Raw genomic sequence first — 25,769 nt, 5'->3', positions numbered from 1 at the left:
TAGATGACATTCTGAAAGTTTCAGGGCATGAACAATCAATTCTCCACCTCAGAGACCTCCTTTCTTTCTTGGTCTCATCTTCTGTCAATGATTGATGGCTTCTGTTTGCTTTGGGGAAAATCCAGTTTCACATCACATTGTACAAATGGCTCTTTCAGAATATTCCAGATTGTTGTGGTAATAAGATGATGTGCCCAAGCATTTCATTAGGAGCTCTGCTAGAAACATTGTTAAACTATTCAGTAGAAATACAGGCAGTTTTAGTGGACTCTGAAACTTCTTATTCTAAAATTATTCTTAGTCTGAAACTTCTTATTCTAAGTGCAAGTTTTTTAGGTGCAGCAATTCAAATATCTCTTTAGTGTACCTGGTTAATGTGTAATTATTTAGTTAAACTTCTAAATTCCTCCATTTTCAGAATGAAGATTTATCTATATTTTCACAAACTTCAGAATATTGACATTCTCTTTGGAAGGAGAGGCTCTGGTTGATAGATTCATGTTCTTTGCTCAGGGAAAAGTTCTCCTCTGAGGGCTGGCATTTATGGCACTTGTATACAGATCAGTGTCTGTGCATCTGTGTGTATGACTTCCTGCTAAGAGAATAAGACTTTGGAAGACTGATGAGGCAAAAGGAATACTGGAAAGAACACTTGTAGAAACACAGAAATGCCTCCTAAATGGTTTTGTTGTAGGCAAACAGACAAAACCATGCAGAGATTTAAATTGGAGAACTTCAGAACTAATAGAATGAGGTAAAAGACAGCAAATGAGCTGCAATGTTTCTTCCTAGTTATGACATAAACTCTGAATGTTTTGCCTTCATTCCCTCCAGTGTGTCTGACTGAGTTAGGCTGGGGAAATAGAGTGGACAAATTTCCATCTGAGCCATTTAAGCTATAGGGACAAGGGTTTTGAAATTGAGTTCTCAAGCAAGTCACTGGATTGTCACATTAGTTTGTTGTATAAAGATGATTTTTGTAGAGTCATTCTCTTTTATATTTGAAGGTAGAATCTAAATTCTTCTTTGATCTGTTGTTTATCTTGACAATTGAGGGGTTTATTTCTCTGTTCCTCTGTGCTCATAACTGTAAGGCAGTAAACAGAATATAAAATAATCCCCTGATTACTGTTGCCTTGATCTAAGCATGGTGTCTCAAAGACTTCACAGGGCTGAGGTAAAAGGCTTTGTCAAGGCACATCAGGTGTAAGGAGTGGCTGGTGAAATAGGCACCCTTTGATTGTGAGACCCAAGACAGGTGCCTTTCTCTTCTTTTTAGTGCAGCTCTAGTGGGCTTCTAAATCACAGCCAAGTCTTCAGGCAGTGCATGCAAATTACATTCCAGTGTTTGTCTAAAGGGTTGCTGTCTGGACTTAGTGATGACTGCTTTCTCTTGGTTTGATACTGTTTTCTGGTTAATGTTGTTTTAAAGTTTATTTATCTGCTTCTCTTTGGATATTTTGAAGAAAGTTGTCCAGATATTTCTGCTCTTCTGCTATTGCTTCAAAGCATTCTCTTCTCTCTGTTTGGGACTATGTTTCTTTTGAGGGTTACCTGCCAAATTTTACTTAGTAAGTTTTTATTGGAATAAAAATCTGCAGTGACCCAGACCTTTGTAGAAGAAAATTACCAGTGCTTCTTTTCTGCAGGTGCCCATTACAGCACATCTGCTTGCATGTAAGCCACTGAATTAGGGATCAGGTTATAATAGAAATATACATCTTACACTTGGTGGCTATTAGGGACTGAACCTTAATTAAACCCCATGGGGTGACAGTCTCTAAAAACACTTTTAATTACATAAGAGGCCATCAGGACTTCTAACAATGACAGATGCAAACTACCATATTATTGGCCACCAGCCAAAGGCTCCATCAGGAACTGCTCTCCAGTTATACGTGTGAGAAAGATCCAAGAGTGTGAGAGTGTGTGTGGCTTTGTTGACAGAGTAAGGAAGAAGGATTTGCAGGTAAGAGATGCTGCAGAACTTGCTGTTCTCTCAGATGTGACAGCTGTGTAAAGGGCTGTCTGAAAAGAGCAGTTTTCAGAACTGATAAAATTTTGCCAATGAATACACACAAGGAAATGTATGAATTACTTGCATGTAAAGCTTTTTCTGGAGTGTGTATGATGCTCATTTTTGGGATCCATCTGAATATTGACATTATATTTGTATTACAAGTCCTTTTATTCTTTTTGCCCAGCTTTAAGACAGCAAAATGCTTCTTTTTATTTATTTTGTTTAATTTTCCTTGTGTAATTATTGGCACATACACAAACGTTTACATTTTACTCTTTTGGATTATGAGAGCTCTTACATAATACATTCTAAAATTACTGTGTGAGAACATCTCTCACTTGCATCAAAGTGAAATATGATGCAGTAAAACAGGCAGGCATTTTAATTTCCTCTTTCTTACTTCTTTTTAACATTCAGAGTAGTACTCTGACAGCTGAGTGTACTTTTTCATTTCTGTACTGTGTCCTGTAATCTAAGATGGAGGCCTTGAGGAGTGAAAGCAATGTGCTTCATTTCTCAATATTCTCTTAGATTGGGCACTTTTCCTTAAAGCATGTCACTAAAATAATAATTGCAGTAACCTAACAACCTCACAGTTTCAGAAAGACTGAACATTGTATTCCCATTTGCTGGGTATGTTCCCACTGGCTGAGGTTTCAGTGCCTGTGTTCAGGTGTTTCTTAGGGCTGAAGTAGCAAGAAACAGAAAACTTTCAGTTTAATTTTGCTTTTTCCTCTGCCTTTTCCTTTCACTTGGTTTGCTACTGTATAGACTGGGACTTGCCAGCATCTGTGTAGCTGAGGGCTGCTTTGCTTACCCTCTCTTTTGCAAAGTACTTGAAGTCAGCAGGGTGGCCTCACCCCACAGAGCAGGCTAATATATTTGGTGTATTCTTACTGATTTGGAGTCAGACTCGTTTTTTCCCATTTTAGGAAGAATTCATCACATCCTTTGTCCTTTCCTTGTCAAATCTGAGAGTCAGGCCATCATTAAAGGCAAACACTTTGCAAACCATTGCTGCCACTTTTTCCATGCAGCTCTGTCAGTCATCAGTCCTGACTCAGGCCTTTGACACAAAATCAACTGGGTGTTTTCCTCAGTAAGAGCTGGTAGGAAGCCACTTTATTTCAATTTGAGTTCATTTTGCTCAGAGCAGAAAGCTGCTAAATTGTTATACTCACTACCCTTCTCTTTTCCTACGAACTCCTTTTAATGTTAATATATTTTACATGTGACAAAGTTTAAACAAGCTACTGATAATGGTGATCATTACTTCATCAGGTGGAGCTTCCACACTGCTGGCATTATATCTACATGCAAATCATTTCATAAGACCATTCCCAAAGCAAAGTAAAAAGTGAAGAATCAGTTTATTAACCTCCATGGAGAGAATACTGTTCAAGCTGTGCTCAGTGCTGAAAGTATTTTTAAGGCATTAGATAGTAAATGTCTTGCTTAGAAAAATCTTTCCTATAAATAAATACAGAAATCTCCAGCTCCCTTTGTTTTGCTTCCTGCAAAGATCTCACACTGAGGAAATTTACAGTGAGCTTAATTGTGCTACAAAGCTACCTCAGGTTGCTGCAGCCTCAATTAGTGAATCTGCATTTTTCTTCAGTGTCAGATGGTTGGAATCTTTAAAATTAAAAATGAAGGCTGATTTTCTACAAAAGCAAAGAGAAAGTATGGCTCAGCCACTGGAAGCTTAACAAGTACTGATGTGTTTTAAAGAACATTGCTGAGAAAATCCATTGTTTTTCTTCCATACTGTGATTGTTTCTTTAGAAGTTGAGGGCACATCCTTTCCCAGTGCCTCATGACAGTTGGCTTCACTGGGGAGAGAGCAGAGTGTAATGCAGAAAGAAGTAGAAAGGTTCAGCTTCTTTCAGATATTTCTGCTACTGTCCCATCAGTTTGTGTCCTGAGAGTACAGGAAGACAGTGCTTGCAACTCACACTGCCCCTGTAGAGCATGGTCCCTGCTGCTTGCTTGTGTCCAAAAGGCTTAACAAGAGGAAATCAAAAGGCAAGGATGGGCTCCCAGGAGGAGTCAGTGTTTCCAATCTCCTCTTGTTCAAGCATTGCTGCCCATGGTTTGTATATAGATCAGGATTAATTAACTGTGAAAGGATAATAACTCACAGGACTTTTATTTTTAAAGGGGGTGGAGTGGAGAGGGTGTTGATACTTTGTCCCTCATGTGTGGAGATTGTGTTTCTTAAGAGCAAAACAAGCCAAAAGAATGATTGGTTGTTTGATGATAAATGATATATATGATCAAGACAAAGGTTGGATGCACAGACAGCTTTCACTGTTCTGAATTTGCCCTGTAATTGTGTATACATAACTATTTATGCTAAGTGCCTCATCTTCCATGAAAGTAATAGTTTAATTTTCAATGTTGCCTTAAGGTTTGTTATTCAATTCATGTTTTAGTTAATTTGCAAATCCTGCTTGAGTTAGAAGTTACTTAATCTGTGCTGATCAGAATTTAATGGAATTCCTGTGGTAGAAGAAATCTACTTTGAATCTGTAGTGCATATTATGGAAAGACACACCTCCCAAAAGTTGGGGCTTGATCATTTAGTTGTCTTTTTTAGTGTTAGACGCTAAAGAATCTGTTGTTTGAACTGCTTTGCATTGTTGTAACCTGAACTGACTATAAAATCTGATTTCTGACTTTTCAACTCTAGGAATCTCTACCACCTGTCCAGTTTGACTGGAGTAGCAGTGGCCTTACTAACCCTTTAGATGGTACGTCTCTCCGTAGAGCCTCTAGCACCAGAGCTAGAGATAAGAAAGCTACAAAGTTCAGACAAACATCTATCTGCTGATTATTTTTTTAAGATATATACACACACACATATATAAAAATATATATATTACTTATTTCTTACTCCTAACTTTGGAAATTCAGGCTTTCTTTCTGATTTACAGTTCCCCTGTGTGAAGTATTACATAGTTTGAAAAATACAAGTATTATTTTAGATTCCTGCCATATGCTAGTGACACAGTGGCAATATTAACACTTCATTACGTATAACTGCAGATTATAATGAAACTCTGAACAAATGAGCATTTTAGGTTGATGAGTTTTACTTCCTAAAAGTATTTTTCACCAGTCAGCTATCTCTTTAGACATCCTCTAAATGACAAACTTCTGTAAAGTGGCTACTTCAAAGCACAATATTTTAACCACAAACTGTTTGCAAAATGTACACTTCCTGAGCTGAAAGTTTTCAGATTTAAAGATAATTTTATATTTCAAAAATGTGACTTCATTCATTATCACTTTTGCTTACACTAAAGAGCTAATTATAGCTATTATATTAAAGAGGTAGCTACGAACTTATTTATATCTGTAAATGTATATAGTTATCACCTAAAAGACCCTTCACCTATGTCTATTTTAATAGCAAAGTGAGTTGTGCCACTGCCTCTAGTGTCAGAAATGTAAGTGCATGCAGAGGAAATAAAACAAGTTCTGGAAACTTGTTTGACTGACAGACTAGAAACCTATTAAGAAACTCCTTTACAAGGAGCCTTCTGACAGCAACTGATTGATGACACAAGTTCAAAGGCAGGCTCAGATAAAGTGCATCTCTTACTGCACTGGTGTTGCCACACTGTGTTGTTGCAGAATGTGTGGGGTGTAAGAGTTTGGATAGCAATATCATGGTGCTGAAGGAAAGCCTGGATGGACCCTTTTGCTGTTGTCTGGTGTCTTACTACTTCAGTCAATCATCATGCTTTCTTTTAACAAACAACTTTAAAATGTATCTTGGTTTGATTTCTGTTTTAGTGCTAAAGGGGAACAGTATAATTTGCCAGTGAGGAGCTGGACATAAGAGTGGCCTTTGTTACCCAGTGGTCACACTGCTTTAAGATAATGATAATTTATAGCTTAAAGCCGCTAAATAAAATTTTGAATTTTTTTTTCTTTTTGTTCTTTGCTAAGTTTTCCTGATGAAAGAATGGCTTTCAATTTCAGTAAGGGGAGAAAAAGCCCATTATATTTTAACTGTCAATTGACTTATATATTGTTTCCCTTTAAGTGATCACATCTCTCTCTCTGGGTCGTGCTGGTTCTCTTTCATTTTTAGATCGAAATAAATATTTATATTTTAAAGTTACTAGTGTTGATTTCCTTGCTGCATTGTACATGAGGAAATGTGCATTGAATTAAGTTGTTAACATTTTAGAAGGTACAAACTAATACTGTAAGCATTGTTTTCATGTCGATTTTTAAATTGCGTACTGAGTACTAATTATAACTTGCATGTTCAAGTGTGTGTCTTACCCCTTTTTACACATAAACCCCTCCCTTGGCTTACCTTCTATATGGCTGCCTACCAACACGGTCACTGAATTTCAAGCTAGTGGAGGTTCCACTCTTCTGAACCTTGATTTCTTTGGGCCCGTGGATGACAGTAGCTCTAGCAGCACCACCACAATCCCAGGTCAGCAGAGTGTTCAAACCACAACTGTTACGAATATAACGACTTACTAAAAGCATGAGCACATCACTTGACTTTCCTACAAACAAGGAGAAATTTTACATTGCATTTCTCTAAAATGTCTCTCTACTGCGTTTTTCCTTTAATCTGTGTTCTGTTTTCTGATGTTTTGTATCGAGTACGAAGTATTTAAAAGGTACTGTCAGCTCTGTATTTGTCACCTGCTGAAGGAATGAATGGCTTTTATGCTCTTGCAAATAAGATGTTAAAACACTTGTTTCAAATGAGAAATTCCAGAAGTTAACTCTTCTAAGCACTTAAGGAAATTTGAAAAATGGTGTAGATGTGGCAATTCCTAAAACATGAGGCTTGCTCTCTTCTCTAAGTGCCTCCAAATTACAGGATTATGACGATGTTTGGAAGCCATGTGTGAATATAAATTTATCAACCTTGATACGTGATAGCTCAGGAGGTCATGGGCTACTACCAATAATACAGTGAAAAAGGTGTTTTAACAGCCTTTATAATAGAAAAGAAGGATAGTTGCATGTTTGTGGGGTATTAGAAGTTCATGAATGTTAATTTTGAACCCAAAGCATTTTATCTGCAACACTTACTCCCTTAAAAAGGAGATGAAAACACCACTCTCTCCCAGAATAATGTGTGAAAGTAATTTAATTCATTTTTCACGTGGTTTTTACATGCTCTGAGTATTTTGCACGAGCTTGTGAAAACCTACACTTTGAATAAATTCCTGCAGGAATTTCAGGGAACACTGGGGATTTGTTCTAGTGCATAGGTTAAATTGATAATGCAAGTACTCCTTCAATACAATGCCTGAAGCCATGATAATCAATTTAGTCACAGGAAAGATATTTTTCCTCTTAGTGATTTTAATTTTTAAAACCTGTTCATAAGATGTTTGGGGTCCTCCCATATTTCAAACAAATGATTATAATTATTATGGTATTTTTTCTTTTTAGAAACCAGCTTTTTTAGTTTTAAAATCTAATCACTGAAAGCAATTTTATGGCATGGCAATCTAAATGACTTTTTATTCCACCCTTGAGAAATACCATTATCAGATGAAAGAGGGCAGATTTGTCATGGAAGTGACAGCTAACAAAAAGTGCTTGAGTCCTACAGGTTTTTTTGTAAGTGTGTGCCAAGTCCACTGACACAAGTCACCAGTGCCCATTACACCTATTATTGCTTGTGTAGTTGGGTACATGCATTATTGCTTGTGCAGAAGGAGTGCACACTGGAAGGTGTTACTGGAGGAATACTCTGTTAGTCTTTTATTGCATTTTATTTTTTATGTTGTTGTTTCATCAAGTTACAGGTATCACCTTCTATGGTATGCCCTATAGTGCCTTTTTTTTTTTTTCCCATTAATTTCTTTTGGTTTGGCTTTGGGTTTTTTTTTCTTACTGACTTGTTTCTGGGAAAGTCATTTGTTTCATGGCTTGCAGCTCGTGTGTTTGTGTGTGTGTTTAGGAGCTTTGTGTGGGGTTTGGTTGGCTAACTTTCCTTCAATATCTCATTAAGGTTTTGCAGTGGTTTACTTAAATACTCTCTCATCATCTGAATAAAGTGGAGAATATGCAACTCTTAAAAAATACATAAAATAAATGAAAGACAAATTGCTAGATTTTTTTTTTTGCTTAAGGAAGATACTTTTTTCAGTAGAAGTTTATTCTTTCTTTGGATATTTGGTTTTACTTGCTATAGATTGACATGGAATTCTTCTCAGTCTGACTTCATCAGTACTCAAAATAACTTTTTAATAAAAAATTTCATTCCACATTATGAATAGGGAGTTACTCATTTCTTATATTTTCCCACAGATTTAGTGTATTGTTCTATTTTTCATGTTAATAGTTTAATATAAATGCGGCTGAGTAAGAGGTGCCTAAAGAGCAGTAAATTGAGCAGTGACATCCCAAGACAGGACTGTAAATGGCAATATCTAAATGATGTAACTTCCAAGGTTGCATTTAATGTTTGCTGCAGAGTTGCATGTCAAAGGGCTCCTTCCTTCAATTAGCTTTCCAGTTTGTACCTTAATGGGATCTCGCAGGCTTCTGCAAGTCAAAGTGTATTTCTTCAAGGCTTCCTCTCCCTGATTGAAAGTGGATATTTTATGGAATATTCAGGCTTTTTCCTATTTCTAAGTTCTGTAAACATCTGACATTTCTAGAAGTCTTGGTATACCGGTCTCAGGACAGTACATATTTTGATATTTTGCATGGAACTGGATCAAATCAATTGTGAAAATCCAGATATAAAAAACCATGTGTGTTAAAAGGACAGCTGATTAATTTCTAATCAACTCATACTATGTGAAACAAATCTTCCACATCCTGCAACTTAACCAGATGATTTTCTTTATTTCACATTTTGGTCAGCTAAGTTTCCTCACAATAAAAGAAGAATTAACTTGTCCCAAAAGGATAAATGGTCAAGACACTGCTTGTAGAGAGCTCATGCAAAGCAGGTTTGGGGATGATTAACATCATCTCTTAGCACTCACGGTGCTGCAGTTACTGGTGGTAAAGGCAGGACAATAGGCACTGGCATTTATTTCTGGTAATCTTTTGGTGTTTCAGGAATACTTCTAAAAGCATCTTGATCCTGAGAATTAAACTGGATGCAATCATCAGCAAACATTAATAAATGCTGGTTTTGTATCTGGGAGCTGCACAGGAGCACCAGGTCCCAGTATTTGCAGTGTTTGTTCTGCAGTAGAGTGAAATGCTTTTGTGTTGTCCACACCAACAGGCACAAGTGTGACACCTGTTTAGCTCAGAGGTGTCTCTGAATAAACACAGTGCTTATGAACAGAAATTCTGTGCTGTCTTTGAAAAACACCTTGTGAATGGCACATATGCGCGCTTCATGAAACCTCTGAAGCATAAAGTATCTGAAACTGTAACTAGGGAAGTATCAGCAATTTCAAATGCAACAGAACTTGCTGTAACAGTCTTTCCTCTTGATTTATTTTGGTAATTCTAATTCCTAGAAGTTTTTTTAAGAGATAGTATGTAATATTTAAAAATCCTAGAGCTGCTTCCCACTGAGATGTGATGCTTGATACTAAACAGATAGAATTTAGCTCATACATACATATTTTTTGCATATAGCTTTCCATTGTTTGCAGTGTTTTCAGAATGACCTCTGCTGCTAAAATTTGAAATCCATTTTCAGCAAAAGTGATGTCAAAATTCAGCATCTGACCTCAGATAACTGAAGCTAGAAATTCAAGGCTGAAACATTCGGATTCTTAATGCCATTAGAAATACTTAGGAATAGTTGAAAGTTGAAAAGGGAGCACAGACTAAAATTTTGGTGGTCCTGTGCATATTAGTATGTAACTTTTTTTTAATGCCATTCCACTACTGTGTTTCATAAAAGCTTCTTTTCCTCACTTAAAATTTTAACACAACCCCTAGGGAAAAGCCAGATGCTAAATGCACTCTATTGCATGCCAGTGTTGTTTATAATCTCTAGGTGAAGAGTTGGTCCCTGTTAACATGCAGTGTTCTTTTAATACAGGCAGTTGAGTTGAAATAATTGAAACAATCTATTTTTGACACAGCTGACATTTTTATAGAGGTTTCACTCTGAAAAGTCAGACTGTTGTTTTTTTTTTACTCACAGACTGAGACCTCGTATGCCAGACTTGATCCAAGGCATGTATTTTCTACTACAGCTGAAAAAGCTGCTGAAAAAGGATGGAGAGAGAGGATGATGCTTCAGAAACACAAACATGTTCTGTCATGTTCTTTTCATGTATCTTCAAATTATAAATGATTCAGATGTTTACAGAAAGCAGTCTCTAGCAAGTTGGTCTCTGACTAATTATGACTTAACTTGCCTCCAACCATCACTGATTGTTGTTTTATACTATAAGGTGTGGATCCTGAGCTGTATGAATTGACAACCTCAAAACTGGAAACTTCCAATGCAAGCAGCAGAGTGACTGATGCTTTTGCAAGGCTCATGTCCACAGTGGAGAAGGCAAGCACGTCCACAAGGTAAATGCTCTTCATTGCACATTATTCTTCTGTTTCTAAGGGGGGTGTGAAATGTGAGGTGTGAATGTGTGTGCAGTTTTAGGGCAGAAGCTCCTGAATGATCAAAAGGCTTTAGATTTTAAATCTGAAGTTCATTGTACTGTAGTTCCTATTTCAAATTATCTCAGAAGTCTAAAATGAGATGGGTAAGAGTTTATGAGCTGAAGGAAAAAGATCACCAGGACCTATGCTGAAAAGGTAGAGCCAAAGACTGAACTGGAGGAAGCAACTTTCTGAACATCAGAGCTCAGAGTGGCTCCTGAGAGTGGCAGGGTAAACTGAATCGGTTCAGTGACCTAGGGCTGACCCAGGAGACTCTCCTTGGTCTCTGTGTAATTTATAAATACAGAATGTTGCACAAGTTAAATGATAACAGACTAACAATTATGACTATATTTGTCCCTTCACAAATATTCCTAACACCTGTCAAAACTTCAGTGAGCAAACATCAGTTTAATTTTGCTGTTGCACCTTGAGAATTGAATGTGTAGTTGGTTTAGGATGTCACTTCTGCCTCAGTGGAGCACACATGAAGTAGTTTTGTGCTTTTTTTATAGGTAGCATCTGTAGAAAGGCTTTAGACATCAAATGGCTTGCTTGAAGTCTGGGCTTTGATTTGGTCCAGAATCATCTCTCCATTTACAAGCTTGTATTCTTTGGGTTTATTTCTTTATGTGTGTCTTAGCAGTAGGGTCCTAGACTGTCTTAACATATAACTAATGCCTGTGCCCTTTAAAAGAAATGCTGAGGAGTCTTTACCAGGTAAAACATTGGCTTTTTGGAAATGTATGCCTCAACATGCAACAAGTGCATGATAACATATCTTCACTCCCCAGTGAGCCTTAGGGTTTATTCAGCACTCTTGAAGTGGATGTGTTTTCATGCAGCAGCCCTTAGGAGGAGGCACAGTCATGGTGGGGTGGAGCTGGCTTGTTTAAAATGACTAATTTGTAATTTTCAAGAGTTCTTGTCAAACATGCTCTTTTACTAAGAAAACGATCTTCCCAGTTTTCCTGCAGTGATAATTCTGAAAGTGAGCATGAAATCAACCAGCCATGAAATTTCAAGGGAGAACCAGTAGAGGGAACTCCCCACTTCCATGCTGATTTTTGGGTCTTCTGGATTGCTTCTTTTTCTACCCATGGAGTGCACATGCTCTTCCTAGAGATACTGTAGTGGAAGTTTGGCTTTCAGGAATTAGAAAACATAGTTACAGTTGAAATACTTTTGTATTATATTCTAAGCTTAATTTAAAAGTAACCACAGCAGGACATGCAAACTCTAAATGTATCTTTGTTGTATCTGCACTCTTAGATTTGTACCTTGCTTTAAGATGTCTTAGCTTTTTGTTTACAAAGGAACTTTGCTTAAGTAAGTGTTGACCCTCATTTTTCTGTACTGTTTTTTTGATATGAGGGGTTTGGTTTTTTCCTGAGTGCTTCCACAATGCACTTGAAATCTCTTACTTTTGCTCTTAAAGCTCTGTATCCAAATGTCAGAGCTCTTCCCCTGTTCTGGAGAGCATTGCTTGCCAGCAGGAACTGGTTCTAGATCTGTGATGTAGCATTGTACCAGGCTGACACCTCAGACTTGGAGGCTAAGTTCAGACACACACAAGGATTTGCTGTTTTCATGGTTGAATACATTTTGTATGTTCTTATCAACTCCTAATTAAAAAAAAAAAAAAAAACATGTGCTTTTACTTCTTGATTTCATGCTCCCCAAAAGAAAAGCAGTCTGTTTTTTCAGGCCAGAAGCCTTCTGTAAAATAAGAAGGTACAGCCTCAGCAGTATGCCAACTAGTGTGGCACAATGTTAGCTTTTTGTAATAAATTTGTTTTTCTTTTCAGTTTTATAAATTCTTTTGTAATGAACTGGAGACTTTAAAATAGGAGTGGCTGGGTACAGCCAGGTCAGTGAGAATGAGGTTCATGCACCAGCCTGGAAATGTTAACTATTAGACATCAATGATAACTGACTGAGGAAGACAAAATCAGTGGGTTGGGATCACTTTGATGGCAACTTCAGTACTGCTGAGGCTATCCCATGTCTGTTGGCTGAACTCAGGATCTTTAGGGTAAAGTTTAGAGTGGAAATACCACTGTTCAGCTGTGGGATGCCATGTGGAGAGTTGTCTTTGTCTAAAGTAGCCCTGTCTTTGGTTGCAAAGCCATCTCTTGAACCAGAAAGTCTGTTTCTCAGCAGGAAAGTATTGGGAGAGGAGGGAAACTTCCTCCTCAGCTTGAGCCTGAAACTTTGACAGCAGCAATAAGTGTTGAAGGTCAGGGATCCAGAGCAGCATTCCACAGAGTCTCCAGCCTTGCCTAGTTCCATAGAATTGGCAGAGATCAAAAGTTTATCTGCTGTCTTTTTGAAGGAAAGCAGAGCACTGATACCTTTCCAAGAAATGGCCAAAACCCTCACTTAAACTGGAAATACTCCTTGGGGATGGTGTTGGATGGAGCAGGCTAACTCTTAATTACAGAGTGTTTTTAAAGTGTATTTCTCTAATCAGCTCATTGTTGCTGATAAAGCCTGGCCTTGCTGGTGCTATCCTAAAAACCCTTTGCAAACATGAGAGGTGACTGAAGCCCTGAAAGACTTGAATGCTGCAGGAAGGGGTTGGAATGCAAAACAGAACAGTGACATGCAAGTGATGGATGGACAAAGCATTCCCTCTTTCTTGCCTGATTTTCTTCCAGCAACTTTCCTGCCTGTAAGTCTGGTTCATTTCTTGTGGCTTGGTGTTAACATGCCTTTGAAAAGGAAATTTAGTGCCTACAGACAGAGAGGCTGGTACAAATGCTTGGGTAGGGGTATATCCCTCCTGTCCTTCTTGAGAGGGAATGTAACCTAGTGTAAGAAAAGAGATGGATGGGGCAAAGTGTGCTGTAGAGGATTATTTTGAAACCTCAGTGAGGCAGAGAGTTTGTTTTGATCCAGGGATGGGTCCTTACATGGTTTTGTAATCAAAAGTTCTGATCCCAAAGCAGATGGAAACAGGACAGCTGGCACTGACAGTCCACTCACTCAGGTGTCTGTTCTTTGAGCCATGGCACCTAGAAATGAGGAGTGCTTGAGCAGGAGAAGCTCTGCAAGACTTCTCTCCACTGATCAGGGCTCAGCAAAAGATTCTCTTGGCAATGGGAAATCTTCAGCAAAAGTGGTGCCTGAAGTTAATGCACAGTCACTTCTCTTGCCTCTATTAATGGACATCACAGTTAGTGGGCAATTTGCTATCTTTAATAGGTAAAACCTGTCTGCAGTGATGATGCTACTTTGTCTTTTAAAATTAGAGTTAGTGAGTAACTCTTTAGGGTTGTCCTGGTGATATTTGCTGCCAGAAGTGTTGGTTGTTACCCAGAAAGGGTACTTGTAGTGTCCAGTTTTGTTGTATTGCAGGGGAACCTGCCTCTCTCCACTGAGGAATGGAGAATTTTGGCCATCTCATCCCTTTCTGCACTGAGGTGATTTTAGAAAAGGGTTTGAGTCTCATTACCAAGTGATTGTATCTGTAGTTCTGTCTTGGTCACAGTTAAGCAGTGGTTGTAGTTACTCAGTGTATTAGTGCAGTTAGTGTTAGTTAGTGTGTGTTAGTGCATTAGCTTCTCCTGCTTTAGAGATACTTTTTACACTGCATTGGAGTGGATAAGTTATTGCAAAGGGGAGTGTTCCAGCCAGAAGGGGAGCAGTGGGTAACTGGGTGGGATTGAGCCCTCACTGGTGTGCCTGTTCTGCAGAGAGCAGCTGCACAGCAGCAGTGGTGGCACTGTGCTGTGACAAAGGTGCTGCATGTGACCACAGAGGGAAAAGCAGCGCTGCCTCTGGGCCCAGCAGTGCCATTGCTTAGCATGCTGCAGAGGAGGAAGAGGAATATAAATAGCAAGGAGTGTGTGAGCTCCATCTAGCCTGATGAACAATTACAGGAACATCTCCAAGGCAGCCCTCTTCCCTTGGCTTCCTCTGCCAAACACTCCTTTGTTAGCTCTGAGTCCTTGATCATCAGGAGTTGGTACCTTTAAGGGGCTTGTGGTAAGTCATTATTAATAGTGGCACAGGCTACTGATAACACAGTGGTGGGTGAGAACCACATTTCAACAGCTCAGAGATAGTCCTTTGAGTGCAAACAGAGCTGACTGTGAAGTTGTTAGAGGAGGCACATATTGGCTCTCTGCTTCTTCCTTCAGTAAAACCAGCACACAGCTTTGTTTATCCTCCAGAATTTGGTAATCTGCCTAGTCAGTAGCTCGTGAAATTCCGCTGTAGCAGAGAAAAAAAAATATTGCTGTTCTGTGAAGGTAAGTCAGATTTAGTGTTCAGGCTGCCTCATCTAGAGGACTTTCATTGAGTGGGGATTTCAGTGGCAAACAGAAGGGATAGTTCAGTGTCAGCACTGTGATCAGTGGTGATGGTCACCACAACCATCAGATGTCAAGGATGCATTTGACTCCAGCTCTTTTTTTCTTCTAGCTAAGGAATTCTGAGCTTCTGTGGAAGCAAACATGTGGCCCCTTGCTTTCCACTGGTCTCTGCTCAGCTGAGGAAACAATCCTTGTGGGGGCTGACAAAAAGTACATGCTGCTTCATGATTGGAGAGGACATTGCCCTCTCATGGGCTTGGTTTAAAGCTTATAAATAAGACCAGATACAGAAAGGAGATTTCTGAAGTGCTCTAGGGAAAGCAGTTTCTTTGGTTCAAGCATTTTGTCTCAGCTTTTATCCCCACAAAGATGAGGGAGCTTATTCAGTTGCAATTTCTTACATCATTACGGGATTTAGCAGGTGCCTTTTTGAAACTGGAATCATGTTTAATGGAAAACTGAGTATTTCTGGTAGTAGTCAGTGTTCTTCAAAGATAAGCCAGATATGTGTAAAGTATGGATATTTGGGCAAAGGAGGGGGGTCTGTAGCAGTCTGAGCCAGGCCTCATTTTACTTGGGAAGTGTGAATTTTTTGCATAATAGTGAGAACCAAGTGACATGGGATTCAGACTTCTTTATTCATTTGTGCTCAGTAATTCTTGTGAATAATGCAAAAGGCAAAGTAAACCCTAGTGATTCCCAGACTGCTCTGTGCATCATGGCTGCTCGTACTCCTGCACTTCAAAGCAAGTGGATACACTTATTTGTGAGGCACCTTCTGCTGCTGCTGAATCCTGAGGGGAAAAAGGTTTTGGGATCACAGTGTGGAGTGGCATGATGGGCAGTGTGAGAACACTCATGAAAACACAGCATAAGTGCTTTTTTATTTTAAAATTACTGAGAAGTAACTTAGACATTTCTTAATGTCCTTTTAAGATCTTTTCCATTGTATTTTTGAAGAATCATACCAGATTTAGGTAGTTTAGAACCAATGCTCCAGCTGTTTTATCTGTAGAATATGGGCATTCAAGTGAGTCTCTTGACTCTTGAAGCTGCTAACAAAAAAATCTGTAAAAATTATCATTTGAATAGGACATTTTTTTCCTTATTGCAACAATATACACAGGAACATTTTGCTGACTCTCTCTGTTAACACATTATTGGTAGGCAGGTAGGTATTATAACATTAGACTACCTTCAAGGAGCTTGCAGAAGTGCCTGTCAGTGGGAGACAAGCTGACAGAACATTGCTTCAATCAGTGATTGTTTCAGTGATCCCAGGGTTATTAGGTACTGGATTAATGCACTTTGTTCTCTTCTTCCCAACAGGAAGCCTAAAAAGGAAGAACATCTTAGTGAAGAGGCTGCCAAGGTGATTTCTAGCCTTCCTGACTTAACTTTCATGCATGCCAAGGTGTTGATGTTCCCAGCCACATTAACACCTTCAACAAGCTGCCAAGAAAAGGTAGACTAAAGTGATGTGAATTGGACGTTTTCTATTGATTTTTTTTCTTCCCTCTGCGGGTCGCAAAAAGCAATCTTGCTTTAATTAAAAAAATATCAAGTTCAGATGATTTGTTGGTAAGCAGCACTAGAAAGGTATACATAGTAATGTATATTTATTTACATACTGGAGTCCTAAATTTATATTAGAGAAAAATGTAAATAATTGGGGGTAAATCTTTTTGAAGATCTATTCTTTTTGTTGTGCTGGGCTGTATACATTTATGTCTTTGTGAAATACACTGGTGGTGTCCTTCTTAAAAAACTTTTAAAAGTTTAAAAAAAATCCTATAAACACATAATGAAAACTTCAATCTTCACGATCTGTGAAGTTGCCCCTTAAGACTTTCAGATTGCATTGAGCAACTTTTTCTTTCCTGCATATATTAAAATACTTCTTGCTGGAAAAAAAATCAAAAGGTAATGTTGTCCCTTTTGTGGGTTTTTCAGTTCTTGTTTCTTTAAAACCCAGTAATTTCTTTTGTGTTTTAACAAGCTTAAGATGTGTTCTTCCTTTTCTTTTCCCCCATCCCCTCCCCCTGTTTGATTGGTTGGCTGATCAGTTTTTATGTTCTTGAACTTCAGTGGTATGGCTCTGTCACTATATAGCCTTTTCAAAGGTATGCTGTCAGTAATTTCTTGTTCCAGTTATGGATTACTGTCTAAACACTTGATTTAATTTTTGTTTGGTCATTAGAAGGTTGTCTGCTCTTAATCAGTTTGATTTGGAAAAGAAGGACCAAAACAATATGAATGTCTTACAATGAAATTTACCTGTTAAAAATTTTTATGTTCTATTGTACCACTATTCCTGTTTGATTTTGCACAGTGTAAAATGACATAATCATAGATTGCTATGGTTTTAGGCTGTATATACAGTAAAAAACTATGGGTTGTAAATGTCTGGGGAAATTCCTATGGAAAAAAGAGAGCTATGTCGAAGAACCTCTAAAAAGGTCAATATGCATGCCCAAGGTCTTTTGAGATTTAAGTGTGTAAATTTCCTTTTAGCTTACACAAAATAAAATAATTTAAAAGATATATATGTATACAGCTTGCTGTCTTTTTTTTTTACAGAATGTGTGCATTGCTCACTTTTCTGGTAGTGGTAAAATTGATGTGCTGTAGGACCTTCTGATTTGTGCTGCTCAGTCCCACAAACCACAAACCTGGCAGGGTCCTGCAGGTTTTCCTTCAATTCTCCTATCTCTTTATCATGTTGGGAGTCAGTCTTTTACTTCTGTCTCCAATTTCCCTTCTGGCTTGTAGGGCAGTGTGGCTCATGATATTTAGGGTTAGAGACTTCTTCAAAGCAATTGACAAGATTCAGCTGTAAGAAACACCAGCTATGGTGAGGTGAGAAAGGACAGCTGGGTTTGCTGATTTCTTAGCTGCAGAAAACCAGAAACACAGCAGTCACAGAATTCTCCTCTCAGGTTAGCTCTGTAAACATCTCATCAGAGGGTCTCAGTGGAGGTAAGGCTTGGAGCTCTCAGGGTCTCTACTGCTGCAGGTAAGCCATGTTCTGGGTGCTGCTGTTTCTTGATGGTGCATGGAGATGGACTCTTCCACGTCTTTGTTATGTGCACAGCTCTTTAAGTGCTCAGTAGTCACCACCAGTTCATCACCTAACATCTTGTTCTGAGAAATCTCTAGTGTGGTTTTTTTTATCTGTTATTTGAATTCTTTATTGCCTGACAGCACTTGGGTCAGAGAAGCCTGAGTTTGATGTCATCAGCTGGGTAAGCTGAAAGGTTGTCCTTGCAAAAGGAAGCTTTTTACTCTCCTTGAGAGACCAGTGCTGGGATTCCATCTTTGTGAGTGCAGGAGATTCAGTGAGTGGTGGCTGCTCAGAACTGAGACAGCAGCTCCTATGGTTATGGTAAAGTTAATTTGTAAAGGCTAAATTGTCTCCTTTGCCCTCTAATTAGTACTGCAGTATACAATGATGGGGTATCAAACTGCACCCTGTTGTAGCAGAAAAGGTTTGAACAAAAGCCATCTGCTTTACCACGTAGCCCCAAACCCACTTCTGTTGGCTGTTTCTGCAGATTTTCATTGCAGCACTGACTTCATGCCCGTTACATGTCAAAATGAGCTTTGCTAATCTCCCAGGTTTAGCACAGTATTCTTTAGTGCATGCTTTTGTATCCTTCAGTTCTGGGCTTGGGCTGCCCTAGGTTAAAATTGGTGCCTTTGTTTCCGTGGCTGTGGCGTGTCCCTGGGAGCTGGAGCAGTGGGGTGGCTGCAGCACAGAGCTATAGCCATTGTTTCAGGGAGAATATGTTTAGGAGCTGACTCATGATCCTTGTCTGGCAGCGAGTGGACTGAAGTATTAAGGAGAGGTGGGGGTGGAAGTGCCAGCTGCAAGTTGATCTTTAGTCTCCTCACAATTGCCTCCAGAGGCAGCTGCCCATTTGTCTTCCAGTCTCTGAGTGCAGTTCTGGTGGCCTGCCGTGCATGGGGGAGGGGAAAAAGGAGATTTCTATTGTGACTGATGTACCAATCTGAAACTTTGTGAAACCTGGTACTATCCAGAATGTGTTTATGGGGTTTTTATGTTCTTTCTGCATCCCACAGACCTTCACGCTGCTGAAAGATGTAAAGCTTACATCCAAATTCAGCCTTTTGCAGTAGATGCTGCCTGCCTTAAAATGTAAGACTGCTTTTTGTCTTCTAGCTTAAGCTTCCTTTTTTGTTGTTGATGGTGGGATGGACAGACAGGATCCTCTTGCTTCTCTCCTCTGTCTTGTACAGGCAGCTTTGTTCATATGCAGAAAGTTTTGGCTAACAGATTCAGCTGCATCGGGGTTGTCCTTCCATGCTGTTCCCATTGACACAACATGCAGTGTCTGGTTTAATCTTGCCAGCAGCCCCATGGGCAGGATGGCAGTGGATGCTTTGTGCACATTTGTGTTGCTGTGCATTGTCACCAGACATGCCAGGGTGCATCCCTTTCAGCCCAGAGCTGGTGTCACTGAGCAGTGAGTGCCTGTGCGCCCGCCCAGGCCCAGCAGCAGAGCACACCTGGTTCACATGCAATCCCCTGAGCTGGCACGTGGCCAGGAAGCAAAGTCCAAAGATCCCAGTGTGCAGTGAGCTGCAGGCTCCTGAATGACTGCTAGGAAGGGCTGGGCTCTGCTCAGTGTTATCTGAAAGACTGTGCTGTGGGAGCTGGGGGTTCAGCTCTGCCTTACCCAGAGCACCAGCCCTGCTGCAGGTGCTGGCAGTGCTGCACTGCCCAACACCTGGAACGTTGACACCTTCTCAGAATTTCATTAGCTCAGCAAATTCATTTTGAGATGCCAACAGTAAAGCTTGCAAATAAACGTGTGTACATGTCCTCAAATGCAGAGAGTGTGTACTGAAGTTAACTCTTCATCACATTGAGTTGTGGTGCAGAATTCTACCTGGTAATGAAATCATCATGTGGAAAGTTTGGTTGTTGGACTGCTGCACTTGAACTGAATATCTGTGGCCTTTTAGGATGTGAGAGAGATGCAGCTCAATGCATGTAAGATGAATCACCCTTGGTCCAGCCATTTACATTTTGTGCCAGTTCTGCAACTCTGCATATTTATCTTGTAAATTTCAGAGCATTTTGAAAATACACGATGGTTGCAAAATACACTTGAATATAATTTATAAAAGCATAGGTCATCTAATAATTGCACAGTACCTGCTAGGAGTGTCTGCTACATAATCAGAGAAGTTTTTTGTCTTCTGGCCTCTACCAAAGAGCGTAGCCATTAAAGGCAGCAAGCAGCCTGGTCTGCTCCCTCCAGAGAGCCTGGAATGTGAAAGCAGATGGGAAGAAACACATTTAAATTCAGAAGCCTAAAAACAACTGGAGGAGGAGCTGGAAGAAAACACAAAGCAAGAGCTCAGCAGAAGAAGAAATAGGAAGGTGAAGCTGTACTCAGAGTAAAGGCAGCTGGGAGAGCTGTAGGGAGAGCAGATGGTGGAGAAAGTGGGATACAAGCATGAGGAGCAGGAGCATTTGGAGAGAAGGGAAAGCCTGGGCTGGATTACAGGTGCACACACTGTGCCCACTGGCTGCTGTCCTCCACAATCTGGAAGTGAGCCTTGGAGCTGCAAGGGTCTGAGTTCCTGTTCTGCAGAAGAAATGTGTCACAGCCATGGGGTGCGTGGGAGCTGCATCGCCACAGCCCCCCATTGCTGTCAGTTGTTGTTGGTAGAGAGCTGGACTGCAGACTGAGGGAGTAAACGCAGCTGCTGGTGCCTGTCCCAGCACTGATACAAGTCCAGATGTGAGAAGACCTTTTTCAAAAATTATTTTTAGATAAGGAGGCACATTATAGTTCCTCACTGTAGATATAAAATAAAATCCTCCAAAGCAAAGCTCTGCTGTGGATTTGGAGCTGCAGCTTCAGTCCTGTCATGTGTCTGCAATGTGACAGTTGTTGCTCACACATCCTCCTGTCCTCACCTGATCCTTGCCTCGTGCCCTGTGCAGATTGATTCTCTGAACCAGCACAGTGCAGTGAAACTTCTCTGAAGGGCCCTGCCTCCTGTGGCTGCAGGGGAGGGGTGGCCTGGGTGGAAACTGCAGAGAAGGCACAGTGGAGTGTGATGCTCTCCTGGCTGCCAGCAGCTGGCCATGCCAGCTTTTTTTGCAGGGGGTCACTTGTGCACTTCTGTCATTTGGTACCCAGCGTGGGTTCCCTGGTTGGAATGTGCAGAAATGCTCATTTCTCTGGGATGTACTTAAGCAGTTGGGAGCTTTGCTTGTTTGATATTCAGTGGCACTGGGAGTCAGGTTCACGGGTGATGCATCCAAAACTGATGGAGCTCTTGTTTTCACCTTGTCAACCTGTACTTTACAATGTAATATATGTTGTTAACCCTGTGTTACAGACAGGTTACAAAGAGCAACTGTCAGCAATATCTGAGAAGGACTCAGCTGGCACAGGTCTCACTCACATCTCAGAGGCAGAGGGGGATTCTGTCTCATGTCTGGATTCACTCTATGCTCACCAAAGAAAAGGATTTTTCCTAGTTTAGGGTCTCTGAGTCTTCCTCTGCAGGTCCAGTGATTCTGTCAGGACCCTGCTGACCTGGCACACACCTGCAGAGGTTCCTTGTGCTGTACCCCATACAGGAATTGGATTGTGTGCCTCAGGTAAGGCTTGGGACTGCTTCTAGAATGTGAAGGGGCAAAAAAATATTTCTCCTTGAACTAAAAGACACTGGGGTCCTGTGGGAAACAAAATAATTCAAAGGAGAGTCAAACTAGGGTATTGTACATATTTTTAATGTTTGCCTAAACATCCTTAATGATTCTTCTGGCTTTCTTTCCATATGCTTGATGATCCTGTTGGCATAGTTTTGTGTGTTTAGAATGTGTACCCTGTGTGTGCAATATACTGATCTGAGGCTCAGGTTGGGCTGTGTTCCCTGAGGGATTCTGCTGGGCTGTCACCTGTGCCCTCACTGCTTGTGTGCCCAGGTGGCATTTGCTCCACCTGCTGTCATGGACCTGCAGTGAGTGAGTGATCTTTGCTCACCTTGCTCATCAGGGTTTGTTGGTGCTGGTGCATGGGCAGGTCCTGGTGTCTGCATGGTTCACACCAGGTCCAGCAAGCAAACCCCCAAAGGAGGAGAAGGTTCCCTGCTGGGATTGCTGCCATGGTGTGAGCCTCACCTTCCGTATTTAAAGCAGTGAAGTTACCTGGAGAGGGAGGGAAAGCCAAGGGGCAGGCTCAGCTCAGCAGCCATGTGTGTGCTTCAGTGAAATGTGTCTCAGTTGGGTTTAGACTCTTTAAGTGATTAAACACTCAGTGTTCATTTCCCTCAGCACAGAATTGCAGTCAGGGCAGTTTACTGAGGCCAGGTGTAGTTTTCAAGACTGCCTTCATCTTACAAACAGCACAAAGTGTTGCCTTGCCTGAGCCGGCCTTCAGGAGGCATTGCACAAGAGGAGAAAAGCAAGTTCCTTGGATCAGACCTCACAGTGTTGCCTGGCCTCCAGCAGCTCAGCAGGACACCTGGCAGGAAAAGCAGCTGTCAGGGGTTCCTCAGGGAGCTGGGTCCCCTGCCATGGTGTGTGGGCACCCCAAACCTTGCTGCAGTACCAACCCCAGAGACCTCAGTGGTGTTGAGCTCCATCCTGGAGATCCAGGCTGGGCTGGGCTGGCTCTGCACAGGGCTGAACCCTCTGCACTTGTCCCCTGGGGGAAGAGCCCATCCCACCCCAAGCACTTTGCTGGCATGGATGCAGCCCCTTGTGCCACACTGGGGAGTTTGTTACAGACCCCAACTCCAGTGATAAAAGGAGCAGACAAATTGGCCTCTCCCATGTTAGATCCACGTTGCTAATTGTCAGCTGCAGCCTGTTGGTGTAAGTAGCCCAAAGAGCCCCTAGGAATGGTCTCCCCTATTGCTTGAGGGAGCAGCCAGTCTTGGCCACAGCAACACAGGGGAAAGGAGGGCAGTCCTGCTGCTCCTGCCACACAGCTTTATCCCAACATGTCTTTCCAAAGCCAGTGGACAGCTCTGTGATCAGAGGAGCAGATTGAGGTACAGTGGGATGTGCAGAAGACACGTGTGAGGTCATGGCAGAACTGTCTCTGTCTAATGTTCTAGTTCTGTGTTCTATGTCTGTGTTCTCTGTCTAATGTTCAATGTTCTAGTGTTCTCTGGGCTGTCACTCAGGTCTGCAGGGCTGTGATACTGTCTGAATTGTAATTTTGCTGTGGTTGGAGCTGGTTTTTCAGGTCTTCTTCAGCTGAGGAAAAGAAGTGTGTGAGGAGACTGACTGGAAAGAACAAGTGAACTCTGGCAGCTGTGTGCATGAGTAGCTGGACCACTGGTTTGGGTTGTTTTTTTTTACTCCTTTATGCTCACCAGTCTAAGGAGTTTACAGAAGACAAAGCAACAAGATTTGCTGAATCTCTTCCTAAAGCACTTCAGTTGCTCACAACAGTCTTGGAGAAGGATGTGGGAGCACCTTCCACAGGAATTCAGAGCAGAAAGTACCTAACAGGCACTTTCAAAACTGCAAAGGCTGGCTCAGGACCCATAAGGCAGTTTTGGATCACATTTTGCCTTTTAAACTACAGGGAGCATTAGCACAAGTAGAAAACATGGATATTTTGGAAACAAATCAAAAGCAGTCATGAAGTGTCCCCCTAACACCTTCAAATCCTCCCTTTACTCTCTGTCTCCAGCCCCAAATATCAAACATTTTGTCCCAATCTCAGCAACTTGGACCTGAAACCTGTTTGCACGAGAATTCTACTACCAAAAAGGGATTTTTTTTTTCAAGGCTGTGTGATTTTACTGGTGCAGGGACTGTGTTTTCATTGGGAGCACTAAAGCCTTTTGTCACTGAGTTGATGGTGAGGCGAGTTAAGAGTCCAAGTGCAGCTGGTGGGGTGTTCTGCAGCTGCTCAGACTCCTGCAGGTTGCTCCACTCTCCCTTGGGCTGAGCTGCCTCCCTCTGACAATGGCAAAGGGAGCAGTTGTGTGGCTGCTTTGTGCTCTTACAGGAACATTTTCTCCCCTTTTCCATTTTGAAGGGGTGTCCTATCCCTTTCTCTCTATCCATGGTACCTAGATGAAGTCTCTTCTGGCAACTTTCCCCCTCCCTTGGCTGGGGAGGAGGAAGCAGGGTGGAAAGGGAGGAACAAACAGCTGTCCTTTAGATTTCCAGTCAGTGCAGCTCCTCAGCAGGCTGGCAGTGTCAGCTGAGTCCTTAGGAAAGCTGTTCTTTTTATTCAGGAGGCAGCCTGAGCCAATTCCCCCAGTGCAGGGCTGAGGAGGTGTTGGGAGTTTGGTCCTTCCCAGCCTGTGGGACCATTGCAGCTGGCACAGGCTCCTGTTCATTCCCTGTGCTGGGTTTGTGCAGTCGCTGCAGGACAGGCTGGCACTGTGCAGGTGAAGCTGTCTCGGGACACTGCTGGAATGTTGCAGTGTGTGCATTTCAATTTCCATCTCTTCCTGAAAGCCACCTTCCCCTGAGGCTGGGAGTGGGTGTAGGGAGATCCCTGGTGAGGGGCAGCACTGCCCAGGCCAGCCTGGCACCACAGCATGAGGGGAGAGAGTCCAGGACTTGCTGGCAACAAATTCCTGACTCTACTGATCCTGGAGTTTGCTTTGGGTTGGAAGGATCACAGCTGAAATCCTGTTAGGCCTGGTGTGCAGCAATCTGCCTCCCTGACATCTTGGTCTTACTCTGCCACTCGTGGCCAGCAGGGTTGAAAATTCCCCCTCGTGTTGGCAAGTGTGAGCACGATGTGGCTGCCCTGGTTTGCACGTGGTGGTGAGAGAGCCATGGTGTGTGGTGGCAAGGGGACTTCAGTGTGTTTGCAGGAGGAATTTTACAGTTCTGCTGCTGTTGCTGGAGAAATTCCCTTTTTGATGGACACAGAGATTGCTGTCTGCAACTGGGATTCCAAGGGTAGATGTGCCTGTAATAAGGCATCAGGCCTCATTTAGCTGCAGAAAGGTTGATCAGTGTATAAAGTACTTTTTTCTGGAGCTCTCTGGTTTTCCCCATGAATTTGGGTGTCTGAATACCCATATCTGTCACCTGGCACATTGCTGAGTGGTCCCTAAATCAGAAATGGTCCTCAAATCTGAGAGCTTGCAGGGGCAGAACATCGCCACTAGCAACAGATAAAAAATGAAAAAAATTAATTTAATGCAATGGTGTGCTATACTGCCCCAAATTAAATGTTTCCACCTTCAAAAGCAGAGTCCTCCTCTCCAAATTTTAAAGAAACCTTGCAAAATGCAGCTGAGCTGCAGGCAGGGACAGATTTGCAGGAAGGGAAGCTGCATTGCTTCACCTCAGATGTGGGCATGGGACTTTCTGGCCTTGTCCTCTACCCTGGCAAAAGGTCACCAGCTCTCCACAAATTTTTGAAAAAGAAAAAAGGATAGAAGGAAGGGGTGGGTGGGGGAAGCCTGGTTTTCCCCCCTGTAAGGGCTGAGTTGGTTCTGCAGCGATGCCTGTGACAGGCAGAATGCACCAAAGGTGCGCTCAGGGTTTCTGTCAGCAGCTGGCCTGCAGCAGGGGAGCAGGAGCAAAGCTGAAGTATCAAGAGGTGGGGAAAGGCTTTGATTTATGCATTAGTAGGGTCTAGTCAATCCTTGCTCTACCTGGTTTGCCTGTTTTCTCTCTGCATTGCTTACTTTTGCCTCCCTGCGTGCTTCTCCCAAGACTTCTCAGCTCGTTCACGTTTAATCTCCGTGATTTGTCCTCAGCCCCGCTGGCTGTAATCTCTGCAGGTCCGGTTCTCTGTGGCTGTTTGCTGCCATCAGCACATCTGATCGTGCCTGAATTTACATCAAAGCAGCACCTGACAAAGCAGCCGGCCTGATAATCG

General features: G+C 41.7%; 1 protein-coding gene across 3 annotated transcripts in view; it reads left to right on the top strand.

The window, feature by feature from the left end:
* The window catches only part of AFTPH (aftiphilin), a 42,352-nt gene extending 24,895 nt beyond the window's left edge, over window positions 1-17,457 (top strand). The window contains exons 7-10 of one of the 3 annotated variants that reach the window (XM_063152316.1): window positions 4,713-4,773; window positions 6,396-6,479; window positions 10,390-10,513; window positions 16,243-17,457. In XM_063152316.1, the coding sequence (XP_063008386.1) occupies window positions 4,713-4,773; window positions 6,396-6,479; window positions 10,390-10,513; window positions 16,243-16,387 (414 nt within the window). In that variant the 3' untranslated portion in view covers window positions 16,388-17,457. The remainder of the gene's footprint in view (window positions 1-4,712; window positions 4,774-6,395; window positions 6,480-10,389; window positions 10,514-16,242) is intronic. The other 2 variants (XM_063152317.1, XR_010027180.1) reach the window with 2 other exon arrangements.
* Window positions 17,458-25,769: the final 8,312 nt, after the last annotated feature.

This window comes from Melospiza melodia, chromosome 3 (assembly GCF_035770615.1).
Source record: "Melospiza melodia melodia isolate bMelMel2 chromosome 3, bMelMel2.pri, whole genome shotgun sequence".
Taxonomy (NCBI): domain Eukaryota; kingdom Metazoa; phylum Chordata; class Aves; order Passeriformes; family Passerellidae; genus Melospiza; species Melospiza melodia.
This window is presented reverse-complemented; position numbering and strand designations above follow the sequence as displayed.